The 14,706-nt window shown below is 36.5% G+C and overlaps 1 protein-coding gene across 3 annotated transcripts in view; it reads left to right on the forward strand.

Annotated features, from left to right (window-relative positions):
- GRM1 (glutamate metabotropic receptor 1) overlaps window positions 1-14,706 on the forward strand; it is a 391,937-nt gene that overhangs the window by 345,895 nt on the left and 31,336 nt on the right. For all 3 annotated transcript variants that reach the window (XM_045805276.2, XM_045805277.2, XM_045805278.2), the window contains exons 6-7: window positions 80-206; window positions 9,607-10,537. In XM_045805276.2, the coding sequence (XP_045661232.1) occupies window positions 80-206; window positions 9,607-10,537 (1,058 nt within the window). The remainder of the gene's footprint in view (window positions 1-79; window positions 207-9,606; window positions 10,538-14,706) is intronic.

A 14,706-nucleotide genomic window follows, 5' to 3' on the forward strand; every position in this document is an offset into this window, starting at 1 on the left:
TGAAAACAAGTCCGTATTGAAATAGAAGACTTTCTGGGGAGCTCATCTTTAAGGCATATGGACTATCCCTGTGTTACAGGTCATACGGAAAGGAGAAGTGAGTTGCTGCTGGATTTGCACGGCCTGCAAAGAGAATGAATATGTGCAAGATGAGTTCACCTGCAAAGCCTGTGACTTGGGGTGGTGGCCCAGTGCAGATTTGACAGGTAGGAAGTGCCTCACTTTAGACCTTGTCCCTGGCTATGGGCCTTCTCAGTATGCCCATTTTTTAAAATATGAGCTAACAGCTCATGTCTTTTTTGATGTTTATTTACAGTGGTACTTTTTCATGCTTATGTCAAAGAGCACACAGAAACCTCTCATAAGTTTTCCATGATCCATATTGAAAGGCAAGTTCATTTTAAAATCTAAATGAAAGTGAATTAAAAGGGTATTCTGGTATATCAGTTGTTTTCTGTTTTTTAAAATTTTATTTGAAGATATTTCTAGTTACCTGCATTTATATTTGTAAACTTTTCTCGAACATTTGTAGTGAGGCAGTATTTTTTTGCCTTAGATTTATTTTGCCTTATTACTTTATTTTGCTTAAAACTTACCAGGGAAGAAACAAATAAAAATAATATTAAATTGTTATTAATATAAAAGAGATATTGCATAAAGTTTGTTAGGCAGATAAGGAAATGAAAGAAATTCCAGAGAAAAAGTAGAAGATGGGAAAATGAAAGCATGTAACACATTTGGGGAAAACCACAAAATAAGTGTATGGGCTTGGTTGGTAGACACAAGGACCCAACGGAGGCCAGAAATGAGACTGGTGGTGGATGGTAACAAGCTTCTGCATGACTTTTCCTAAGGGTTTGGACTGTGGCTTTAAGCACAGGAGAACCATTGAAGAATTCAAAGTAGCAAATAACATCATGATATTTATGTCTCAGAAAGATGCACCTACTAGCAGTCTGAGGGGTGTAGTGAGACTGGATGAAAAATAGAAGCTAGTAATTATTGCATTAGTTCAAGTGAGTAATTTCAGAGGGCATGGACAAGGGAAGCTGCAGCAGGAATGGAAGAATATATGAATGCAAGAGACGGTTTACTAGTAAAATCAATGGGAATCATATGGATGGACATTGTATGAGTTTGTAAATTTCATAAGAGCAATGTTCAAATATATGAATTTTGTTTTCCATGGATACTGGTATGAGCTCACACAAGAGAGGTGTTTCACAAATACTTTGCACAAATTTTAAGACTAATAGAGCCATAGAAACTGTCGTCCGAGTACATACAGACCTTGTCATTTAAGTAATCTCATCCCTCCTTTTAGAAAAGGGAAGCTGAGGCCTAAAGAGCTGTCCTTGTGTGCCCAGGGTCATGCAAATAGTTAGGAGCAGAGCTCAGTTCACTAACTCCTGATCCTCTGCTTCCCTGGGTGCTGTTGAAAATCATTAGGAAGGGTAACATTTCTGATTGTTTTTTACTTTTTCATCGGTTCCCAAATAAGAATAGCAACTAAGAAATTGTATGACTTATTCAGAACACATCAAAAACAGCCGGGTAAGTAGAACCAGGTCACATAATGAAAATTTTACTTATTTAGTGGAAGTACCTTGTAAAATGGTAATCTTATTAGAAAAAGTTAATCTAAAATGAGTGTCAGAAAGCTTTAAGAAATTTAGTACAAAAACCTTTTTGAAAGAAGAGGAAGTTAGATTAGAATACATTTGAAGATAAAAACTGTATCTCACTCATATTTTTATTCTGTCACAGAAAACTGGTTTTCAACTTTAATTGCCTAAAAATTACCCAGGTATTACCTACTTGCAGAGATTCCTGTTCACTAGTTCTGAGATGGGACCCAGCAAATTCTGAGGCACCTGGTTCTTGTCCCATCCTGTGAGGAACATTACTCTCTGGCTCATAGTCTAGTGCCTTGAACATAATAGCTGTCTAATAAATGTTCTATTGAGAGAAATAGAAAGAAGGGACTTACCTAAGTTCATCCAGGTCGGTGCGTTTGGTTAATAGAGACGCCAGGGTTTTTATCCTGGGTCTAACTTATCTCCTGGTTGCATGCAATAGAGTGGCTTGGAAAAGCTTTTCCAGCCACTTTTGGACAACAAGGCTTCTCTCCCACTCATGCTGTGCTTCTGTTCATGTCTTTATTCTCCTTCATAGTGTGTGATTCCTGCTGGGCCTTTTTGTATCAAAAGGGGGTTGACTTACTAGTCAGTCCTCTCTGCTATTTGACTGAGACGACAGCTGACTGGGAAGAGGCTCAAAGACAAAGCTAGGCTTTCTCAGGTTGATTTTAGAAATCAGAAGCCCTGGCTTTAAGGTGTAAGAATTTTTCTCTAGTCTACATTTTTTGGGGCTTCCTGAAACTTTTCCTACTGCTCCATTTTTACTTTGATTGGGGCTTATCTGATACCTGGTAAAGAACTTCTATCCTATTTTAAGACATTACAGTACAAAAAACGTTTTCAAAAGATCCAATATGTTATAATAATTGAACTCAGTCATATATTTTATTCCATTGTGAGATCTTCCATTGTGGGTATGTTTTTTGCCCACTTGCCCACTGAGGATGATCACCATTGATTTAAGGCTCTTTGAGTGAGTAAGGCATAAAAAATATCCTCCTTCACTATACGTAGATTTTTAATGTGATTATCTTTCTAAAATATTTAATCTATCATCCATCACATGTGTCAAAGTCACGTTAGTGTTCAAATGAGTTGAGCCAAGCAACAACTCAGACCGTCCTATTCTAATAGCAACAAGCAAGTGGCTACTTTTGGATCATGTATTTGATTATTGTGCAAATCTTATGTTTAGGGTCTTTCGGAATACGCATCTCTGATTAGTTTATACTTAGATTTAATGACACCTGTCATTTCTGGATTCCTTTCAGTCTTACACATGAATGGACAATGAGGTCTCATTTGCCACTCATTTGGTGCCATGTCAGGCTCAGAGCAAGTGTGCACTACATGGCAATGTGTTGTTGGGTGTTGCCATGGTAGCAGTAGTTGTGAAAAGAGAAAACCCACAGGCAGAGAATACCAAAAACCAGTAAAAATACTCAGAGGAGTAAATGCATAGCCTTTAAGTAGGTGTTTTGTTTTCACAGGTGGATTTTTTTTTACTGAATTTTAGTTAAAATGAGAAATCATTCTTCTTTAGGAAACGGTGTTTTTTACTGAAGGTAAAGTTTGCTAATACACATGAAATTATTTTATGAGCCAGCTACTTTGCATATATGCTCCAAAGACTCTAATATTAATGAATTAAACACATGTTTATAAATGCATTATTGTTTTCATTAGAATATATTGTTTGTTGGCTATAAAGAAAAAAATGATATATTACTTAGAGGAAGCAATTTCTGAACCTGTTAATAAGTTTCTCATATTTTCTTCTTGGGAAAATGTACATTTTAATTCAGCATTTAAATTTCACACTTTATTTCTTATGATGCATAAACAGGGATCTCTTCTGCCACAATATAAAACTTGACAGTAGTTTAACAATTCATAAGCCAATTATATGTAACCTGATGCTACTTATTTCTTTTAAAAAGTCAAATAGCAAAAGAGGATTCCTCAGAAAGCCACCACTCCACTAAATTTTATCATTAAACATAGAAAATATTATAAAGTTATAGGAATTAATTAATTTTTACTATTTTCCCCATCCCAACAGTTGCTATGATCTCTTACATTATCTACTCATTTACCTAAGTTTATATTATACATTAACACCTACTTTGTGAGCATTTTTTTGAGAAACTGGAAACATATAGGTGAATGAAATAAAGTTTATAACCTGGGAAAGAACTTCCTATGAAACTAGACATGTAAACATCAATTTTAAATCCTACAACAGGAGTATGTATAAAATGTCATGTGAACACAGAGAAAAAAGCAATTATTTTTCCCTGTGAAGAGAAGAGCCTTCACAGAAGGTGACATTTGAGTTAAACACTGACCCTGAAACAGAATTTCTCCTTGTAGGTAATTGATATTAATGTAATAACATTAAAGAAAGCATTTTGATGATGCTTTATTGATTATGAAGTATTATTGTTACTGCTAAAATGTCTGAAGACCTTTTGGGTAGAATAACTGTGGACTTTATTTCTTGATTCAGATTAAATTTGTCTTAACCTAATTAGGAAGAAATCCAATATTAAATTGTAGTTTCCTCCAATGAACCAATATTTGTTTAAAAAACCAAGAGTAACTTCCTGTTCCTCACATCAGAGTTATTATCACTTCTCTTGGATTTTGCTCAGTAATTTGTAGTCTGCTTGAAGGAAATGGACTTATCTGATAGCTCTGGATTCTCTGGGAAAACTGTAACTACAGATACTGCCAGGTCCCTAAGTTTTCGAGGCTTTAGATATAGTATGCACAACTCACATAAAGGCTTTTGCTTTCGGGTGCTGGGGGTCAGGTAGGGCCAGGACAGTCTTCACCACTGGTTGAAGTTAACTCCCATTCCTTCCAGGCTTGAGACACCCAAACACATCTGGGGGTTAGACAACTCTTTAAACCTCAGAACAGGACAAAAAATACATTACATATTATATTGCATATATGGACAATATGGATATTACAACTAATTGTTTCAAGGAATCAAAGCTAATGCTTCTCAAATTTAGGATGTCTACAAATAACAAGGAAAGGAAAGAAGAAAAAGAAGGAGAAAACAAAGCCGGTTCAAAATATAAATGATCAGTCCCTATCCTCAGGTGATTCTGTTTTGGGTGGTTCTGGATTGGCATTGAAAAGTCTGGTTTCCCCTTAGGGAAAAGAATCTAGGATCGTCACAAGAAATAAAGCAATCACAGTAGAGTTGTAAGTATATTGTTTTGGGGTGTTGTTGACATAATGCTATTGTTACAGCACAGCATACTTATATCTCCTTCTAACATTTGTGTATAGAACACTGCGTAGATTAGGCCTAATTTACAGCTAGGCTTGGACGACTCTGATTATCTGTGGAGATGCCTCAGTACCTACCTGTCTTTGACTCTTGGCTACATTAAGGGGACTGATATTTATAATATGCAGTTCAGAGTTTGAAACTCCACTGGTGACAACCAAAACCAGTTTGTTTACTGATGGATTTCAGCTGACATATTAGATAGGCTGACTTGCCCATATGACTTGAAGGTCATAAAAAGACTTTACTGGGAACTTCTGCCTTGAGCTGTCAATTCAAAGATGAAGTGTACCCTTGTGAGAGTAAGCATCTTAGAGAGCTTGCACCGGGATATCTCTTTGCCCCTTGGTGCTTACCTGCACTGTCTTTCTCTTACTATATTATACGTTTTGCCTTTAAGTAAAAATATTCCACGAGTGTATTCTGTGAATCTCCTGAGTCTGGTCAAATATCTGAACTTGTGGAATCTTTGCATATGCAAAAAGTATCATTATTGAAAGTTAGTATGATATGCCTAACAGTAGCTTGATATAATTGAATTATTGAGCTAATGATTGTCTAGTAAAACATAGGTTTAGGCAAATACTTAATTAGTAGTAAGGAGAACGCTAAAGACAAACTCGAATTTATATAGTTTTAAATCAGTAAAGAAGTATGAATAAGAAAGTATACAAAGGAAAGTATGATTACATAAGAATCTTCTTCAGATGATCTTGCACAGAAGACCTTTGTATAGTCATCAGCTTGCTATAAACTTCTTCAGTTAACAGTCAACTTCTATGGGCCTTCAGCTTCTGAAGGCTCTCTGCAGAACCTCAGTTTAAAATCACTAAGGGGTGTAAACTTCAACAATATTAAGGTTCCTTAATTATTTGTCCAGAGGGTTGGGAATGAAGACAGACTTGCATAATTTAAATTCATGAAAAAGTGTTCCACTGAAGATGTTCCCATATCACTAGATTGACCAATTGGAATGTGCTCACTAAGACCACAAAATCTAATCATATTTTAGCCTTTGTAAGTATTGTGGCTTTTCAACAGAATGTTTCAGCCCATCTGCAAAATAAACACACTGTTTAAACTAGTGCATATTCATAAACCATAGACGGAGAACACTGTATACAATCCCTTTGGAGTAACTCAAAAGTTCTTTTGCAATTGTTTCAGTTAGTGCCTCCACCTTTACAATTGTCCTAATTGATTTAATTACAAATAAAGCATGAACTGGCCACATCTGCTATCCCAGAAGTTGTTCCCCAATAGTGTTTAATTTTGTGGCCAACTTGTCCCTACTGAAATGAATTCTTTCATTTTTTCCATCAGGATTCTATCAAATGCCTAGTAGATATTTCATCTGGTACTATCAGATAGCCATTTTGGTTTTGTCAGATACTACCTTCATGAATCTTACAATACAATCATGAAATTTCTGGAATTTCTTTTAAGCACTTCTTTTCTGGCCACATTTTTATATCTATAATTGAATACTTGAACTTCTTCAGGGATTTATTACAGACATAAATTATTTGTTTTATATGAGATGCTTTTGTTAGGATTTTTAGTCAGAGCAGTCTGCTTAGCATGATAATCTCTGAAATATTTCTATTGTATTTCTAAGTATTTTTATAGTAGCTATAACTTTAAACGGCACCTTTTTTTTACTGTGAACCTACCACAATGAGCTATGGTTCTTTGATATGTGCTGTGCTGTTAATACATCTAGATTATGGTGCATCATTTTCATATTTACACAAAAAAAGAAAGATTTATGACAATCTAGGTACATATGATAATCTATATGTTTATGTGCTCTGTTCCAATCCACCTTCCTATTTCTTTTGTCCATAAGGATTTTGGGGCTAACAATATTCCTTAGATAATTTTTTAAATTATACATAGTATAGGTATTTTCATGACTAGAGCAGTCATAATTTGATCATCTGTAGGGAACCATAGTACATTTTGTCTAGAAGTTAATCCTACCTATTAAAATTGTGGGTTTTGTGTCACGGAGAATAATGTACCCTTCTAACAATAATCTCAAATACCAGTTGTGAGTTGGGGCATAAGATTATTAAAGATTTTCACCATTTCTGTGGTTTTATTAAACCAATTTATCTGATGTTCTGTGAATAGTGAAATTACTGGTGGACATAAAGACACCTATATCAGGTATTGCCTCCCTTGGGAGTTCAGAGGAAGGACAAGGAGTTCTTGGGTATCAGTGTTTGCCATGGAGTTAAGTCACTGGACAGACTTCAAATAGTAGTCCTGAATTTTAGCTAATGTGAGACACTGGTCCCTTAAATGACACTTCTGTTTGAAGGATCTATAGGTTTCCTTATCTACAGGTTCCCAAATCATAGAGAATAGAGGCTCTTTTAGTTGTTTTACCTAAAGATCCACAACTATATTGATTTCTGGCTTATTTACTTTTTTAAGTCTATCTAGAAATATCTAGTCACATACTGGATATTTTCTAAGTTAGTAATTTTATAGTTTAACATTTTCTTCTGTTTGGTTCCCCTCATTCAGGTCTGAGCCCTTTTACAAAACAAAGGTATAGTTTTTCTTGTCAGGTGTTGAATCTACCTCAGTATTGTTTAAAGATGTCATGAAGTCTATCTTTTATCTGTATTTAGTTTATAATTTTGCATCTTTTTTGAGAGAAACGCTTTCAAAATTGCCTTATATAATGCATTTTCTATTTTTTAAACTTTATACTACTAGGTTATTTAAATCTTCTCTTTTCTAATATGCTGTTTTTAAACATTTTCCTCCATGAGGCTAACAATTAATTGAATTAACTGGTACATATCTGTAGTATAGGACAATAAGTATCTAATAAAAATCCTGAATTCTACAGAAAATATTTTGCCTGTATCCCTGAGGTTTAGGAAAATCATTAATTATATCTCTTAATTGGCTCTAGACCAGGGTTTTAATTCAGCTTTCATTGATCTGACTTGTGTTCTAGAAATATAAAATGTGGTATTTTTTTCTAAGGAAAGCTCTAAGGACAGATTAGCTCATTTACAAAACCAGGTAAAGTTGCATAGAAAAAGGAATGAAAAGAGGGTTAGCTTTCAGAAGGTTGTAAAGGCCCTGACAAAGACTACATTGGAATTTGAATTTTATTTAGCAAGCTCAGTATGCTAGTTAAAAAAGCTGAGTGTTGACTATTCAGTATTTTATCTCCTTATTTGTTTATAGCCCTCTTAAATATTTTAATTCATTGAAAATGTTCTATCAAAAGCCCCCCCATGATAGTTCTTGTTATTCTAAATTACCTATCTAATCATTTTTCTAAACTTTATCAAGGAAATGAGAAGATTTAGGATTAAAATGTGACTTTTTAGAGGAAGCGGAAGTTCTCCCAGGAAGGTGAGACTTTGACATAGATACGCCCCTGACACACAAGAGGGAGGGGCCGCTGTGATCAGTCAAGACTGTGTGCTTGTGAATGGCTGGAGCTCGTTTACTGCATTGAGTCTGTTCTTACTTGGGTGATTATGAGAAGCAAGGGGTGACACTGACTGATTGGCTTGCAGAAATCATGTTCTTTGAGGGAAGCTGTTGTTGACTGAACAGGAGTAAAACAGGTGGTGATGGTTCTTGTTCCCATGGCTGTAGAACGATGAGTCTTTTCTTAGAGTGATGGACATATTTTTATTCTCACAATTTGGGAAATACTGGCCCAGACCAAACACAAAGTTCTACGAAAGGTTGTCTCCAGGACCTGACAAATTTCTCTCTGTCCATGAAATACAAAAAAGACTTTATTCTCCATCTGAGGGAAAAGAAAGCCAGGTATTTAGGAACATCTCTCCTTTCAAGAGATGGGTGACAGGCTATTTCATCCTTTCCTGGTATGTCTGATAGAAGTTGATAATGCAAAGCCCTCAGATACCACAGATGGATCGCACGTAACTCAGGGGGTGAGACAAAGTGAGTAATATGCAATAAATGGGAAAGTGCAGAATCTTCTATAGAATTCAATTAAACTTTATGTTTAAAACACTGCTGGCCAAAATAGTACTTGTCTATGAGCTGGACTTACCTCTGGACAACAGCTATGTGAAAATAAAAATTTTGTTAGTGTATTTCTTACTTACTTATTCTATTACATTATCACTATTTAACTTTCCCGGGAAACACAATTTAGCTTCCTTCTTTTTCTTTTTCTGAAAGTGTAGAACGAAGTTCCACCCACAGAGTGGCATCCATTTATAAAGCTGGTGTTGAGAGAAAAGATTACTTTTATAGGCTCAAGTATGTCGCATTAGTCTTGTGATGAGACCAGGTTTGGGAACACAATTGTCTTGACAAGACAATGGTGTATATTTATTGTGTAATAATGAGGCATTTAAAAAAATAATTAAAATAACACAAAATATGGAAGATGTGAACATAGCTATGCCTCTGGTAACCAGTAAGCAGTGTTATTAGTGATCAGCAGAACTCTTGGATTATAAAACTGTTTTTCTTTGGGCACCAGGGTGATTCAGCTGGTTAAGTATCTGAATCTTGATCTCAGCTCAGGTCTTGATCTCAGGGTTGTGAGTTCGAGCTCCACATCTGGCTCCACACTGAGTGTGAAGCCTACTTGAAAAGAAAAAATGAAAAAAAAAAAAAACAAAACTATCTTTCTCATTACAGGCTGTGAACCTATTCCTGTGCGCTATCTTGAGTGGAGCAACATAGAATCCATCATAGCCATCGCCTTTTCCTGCCTGGGCATACTTGTCACCTTGTTTGTTACCCTCATCTTTGTGCTGTACCGGGACACACCAGTGGTCAAATCCTCCAGTCGGGAGCTCTGCTACATTATCCTAGCTGGCATCTTCCTCGGTTATGTGTGCCCTTTTACTCTCATTGCCAAACCTACCACCACATCCTGCTACCTCCAGCGCCTTCTGGTTGGCCTCTCCTCTGCCATGTGCTACTCTGCTTTAGTGACCAAAACCAACCGAATTGCACGCATCCTAGCTGGCAGCAAGAAGAAGATCTGCACCCGGAAGCCCAGGTTCATGAGTGCCTGGGCCCAGGTGATCATTGCCTCAATTCTGATTAGTGTGCAGCTCACCCTGGTGGTAACCTTGATCATCATGGAGCCCCCCATGCCCATTCTGTCCTACCCGAGTATCAAGGAAGTTTACCTTATCTGCAATACCAGCAACCTGGGTGTGGTGGCCCCTCTGGGCTATAATGGACTCCTCATCATGAGCTGTACCTATTATGCCTTCAAGACCCGCAACGTGCCCGCCAACTTCAATGAGGCCAAATATATCGCCTTCACCATGTACACCACCTGCATCATCTGGCTGGCTTTTGTGCCCATTTATTTTGGGAGCAACTACAAGATCATCACCACCTGCTTTGCAGTGAGCCTCAGTGTAACGGTGGCCCTGGGGTGCATGTTCACTCCCAAGATGTACATCATTATTGCCAAGCCCGAGAGGAATGTCCGCAGTGCCTTCACCACCTCTGATGTAGTCCGCATGCATGTTGGCGATGGCAAGCTGCCCTGCCGCTCCAACACTTTCCTCAACATTTTCCGAAGAAAGAAACCAGGGGCAGGGAATGCCAAGTGAGTTATCTGACCCGGCTTTACCTACTCCTCTCTCTTTTCTCTTTGCTTCTATTTGACTAAATCATGTTCTTCCATTTCCCCAACGGTTTGCATTTCCTTTCTTAATCTTTTCTCCTTTTTTCTGAATTTCACATTCTCTTGCAGTAGGAATACTAAGGTCTTCTTTGTTTTCATTCCTTTGAAAAAGCGAGGATCGTGAAGCGACAACCAGCTGAGCATATCTCTATTCTTACCTAGAACCTTCAGCTTCTTCTCTGCTAATAACTTTTTCCTTTCACATGGGTCCTCGCCTTTATGGAACATCAACACATCTCTGAGGTCCGGGATTGAAACGCAAACTCTAGTTCTAATTTCTAGTTTAGACTATGATTGAATAAAGTTTCTGAGTTATTTTTATCACTCTGGAGTCTCACCATTACTTATCATGGGTTGGAAGGAAGGAAATTAAGCACCTGGGGAAATTTGACTATTTTGTAATTTGAATGCACCTAGCAGCAAGTCTGTCCTGAAATAAGTTCCCCCCTTAAGCAACTGTCCTATGCCCCTCTTATTTATTGAGCATTAATGGATTTTAATAAAGATGTTCCATAATGCTACATGTGAGTTTTGCTACCTTCACTGCAAGGTCACACCAGAATGGTTTGTTTCTGAGCCATAAAACACCAAAAGAAATAAGAAACTAGATAAAGGTGAGGAGCTCCAAAATGACATGGATGCTAGAAGTTCTAAAGGTAATTGACCATCCAAAAATTGCTCAATTTTCCCCATTAGGAGTGTTAATTTTTCTTTCCAAAACAATCCTTTTAAAGTAAAGAATTTTAGTACAAATAATTATAATATATACATTGTTGTATGTTTTTCACCCACCTGAACAAGCCAGCAAGACAAGGGGAATGGGTGTTATTTTCCCCCATTTTATAAGGGAGGAAACTCAGTCACTGTGAAATTCTGTGACTTGAAAGTGTAATTCTATTTAGTTAGATATTCTTTGCCTAGGTCTTAACTGGCATGAAATTTCTCATCTTATGTCAAAAAGCATACATGCCTTAAACCTCTGTGTTTTGTATCTTTACTTGCCAAGCAGTACCATGGACATCTTTTACAGAGATTATATAATTGGTTTGAGGATCAGATGAAGGAGTCTATGGAAAAAAAAATTTTTTAATCCATGGTATTATTATTATTTCAAATAATAAATAATAATTTTTTCATGTTAAGGATTAAGTTCATAATGCATGCTTACTCATTGCCATATCCATTTCAAGTTCTATTATAAGACACTGATAAAACTTGCTTAGTCATTTTTTCCTCTTGCCTAGGTTTTCATGCTAGCCAGCATGCCATCAGAAGCAGCCCTCTGGCAGGGACTCATCAGTAAGCATGAAGGCAAATGAACAGTGCCATGAAATGAGAAAAAAATAATAGACCATAGCCACAGAGTCCAGATGTAAAATGGTGTCATAACAATTTTCATTAAGAGGGAAGGAGTGGGAAGAAGCACAATGAGAAAGGAGAAAACACTCTTTAAGCTGGGATGTTTGTAGTCACTAAGAGATTTCCTTTGTCCCATGTCATATGGCTTTATGAGAGTTCCATTCTACCACCTACCATTACACACATCCATGTTTCTGATTTTTCTGCCTTTATTACGGTTCTTCAGAAACTTTCATGTGATTTTTGGTCACGGTCATTTCTGAAAGCTGTTCTAACCATTTAATGAAAGAAGAGACCTGTGTGATGGGGATATCTTGTGTTGGTACCCAGGGATATGCATTTATGGAAGCTCTGCCAATGATTTTATGTACACTTGTACATAGAACTCCATAAGCACCTGTCCAATAGCAGTGACTGATGAATATTATACAGTGCTTGCTGCTGGGATAAGGTGATGCGACTTTAACAATGCTTAGCAACCCTCTGGCAACCAGGCGTTGTTGTACATTCTGATCATCTTCTTGCAGATGGAACTCCTTTCCTTATAAGCCTGAGAATATCCCTTTCACTATTACGAATTTAGAAATAAATTTTATTTGGGATCCTGCTTTTAAGAGAGAAATCAGCTTGTTCTAAATTGGATTGGATTTCTAGGAGGTGCTGTTTAACCAATAAATTGCTTATCTATTAGCTGTAATTTATCAACACTCTCAGATTATTGTGGTAGGAAATATACTTCTAATTAATAGCATGCAGCTTTCTTAGTACGATCTGTAGCTTCTGCAAGATGTACCACACAGCTGAGCTGACCCACAGAGAGTAATTGAGGCTAAACTTCTATGGAACACAGCCACTTATTTACTTATTTTTCTCATTTATTCTTCTGTGGCTTCTCTTATAACTCTCTATGAGACTGTAATTTTAAAATCATAATAATCTCACTGCCTATTTTTTACCTTTTTTATTGCTGTTTTATGTGTTTCTGGTTTGTCTCCAAGCTTACAAAAACCACAACAATCTAATATTTTTCTACAGCAACTAAAATCTAGCAGAGTTTTGCCAACTGGAGCAAAGGGGCTGAAAACTCTGGAGAGCACATCACCCGATGAGTTTATTACCATTCTGGATGTGTAATTCCTACATTTATGGTGCACTGAGGGTGTTCAGCAGTCTGCATATGTAGCTATAAACACAGAACAGCTGCTGTAATGAAGGGCTTCCAACTGATCTATCTGTTTGAATATTATTGTGAGGAGTTGCAAGTCTGACTACATCCTTGTAAGAGGCTGTTTCTGAGATACTTGGGAGGGATGAAGTCGTGGGTCTGTTTTTGCAGTCTTCTGCAGTTTTTTAATTTAATTTACAGTTAACCATGTAATATGACCAAAGGTCTAGGCACTTGCTTTACATTTTCTGAAATGTAATTTAGGAGTTAAACCAATAAATTGGCTGTTTGGGTCACTTACAGTTTGATGCCGAACTAAGCATAATCCTACCCTAGAAGATCGATTGAATAGTATAATTGCCTTTGACATCTCTAATTTCTTTAGCTGAAGTAACAATGTATTCTGATAGGAAAATATTTAAGTTTAACCTCATATAAAGATAGTGGTAAAATTCTTTCTTGGCAATAGAATATAGAAATTCCTAGGCATTCATAATTGAGTAAATTATTTAGATCCAAATTACTTATCACTTCCTTTTAAGGAAGATGAGTTAACACTATGTAACTGAAAAATTAAAATATTATGTAAATGACATGCTTCTTTTAAAAAATAGGTATATTAATGACTAAATGTCAAACTAACACTTCTAGTTATTTTCTGGGTAAATAATCTCAATGAGTGCCAATCTAATGGCACATGGAGCTGAAATGTGACAGCTCACCCCATGGCCTTTTGCATGCAAAATTAAAAACAATTACAATCACAAAAAGGCATTAGATTGATGCAAGGAATAATTTTAAAACCTAGGTTCCTAGGTGTGCCTGGGTGGCTCAGTAGGTTAAGCCACCAACTCTTGGTTTCGGCTCAGGTCATGATCCCAGGGTCCTGAGATCAAGTTCTGCCCCTGTGCTCTATGCTCAACTTGGAGTCTGCCTGAGATTCTTTCTCCCTCCCTTTCCCTCCTCTTATGCTTCCCCCCCACACACACTGCTTGCACTCTCTCCCTTTCAAATAAATAAAATCTTTTTTAAAAAGCATAGGTTCCTAAATAAATAGAATATTATTATGTTCTTGCAAGTGTTTCTTAAGCATTTGAATGGATGTCTCTACTGAGTGCAAAAGCTAAGTGAAATACTAAATGGAATGATGCTCTGAGGAAATTTTCCTCTTGGTCTGCTAGAAACATTTTTTTGTCCACAAGTAGAGGTCACTAAGCCTGCAGCATTCATGATTATGCCCTGGGTATGCCTTTTAATTTGTCTTTCTTCCTTTGACTATGAAAGGAAATATGATAGGGAGCCAACAGACATCATAATCAAGTAGAAATAACATGTTTTCTTTCATAGAAAGAACTCAGTTACTATTCTAATAAGCTTGTAAATGAGAAAATCTGTCATTTTAAAATTATTTTTCCTATAATCATACAATAAATGGCTTTAAAAGTATTGTTAAAAAAACAAAAGTATTGTAACTATTCCCTTGCTTTTAGAGTAAATATCAGAAGATTTTATCTAAGTACCTGTCAGAGAATTTTACTACTTGGTAGGAACATTTACGGAGGATCAA

Source organism: Ursus americanus, chromosome 11 (assembly GCF_024610735.1).
Source record: "Ursus americanus isolate L20-20 chromosome 11, mUrsAme1.1.p, whole genome shotgun sequence".
Classification (NCBI taxonomy): Eukaryota; Metazoa; Chordata; class Mammalia; order Carnivora; family Ursidae; genus Ursus; species Ursus americanus.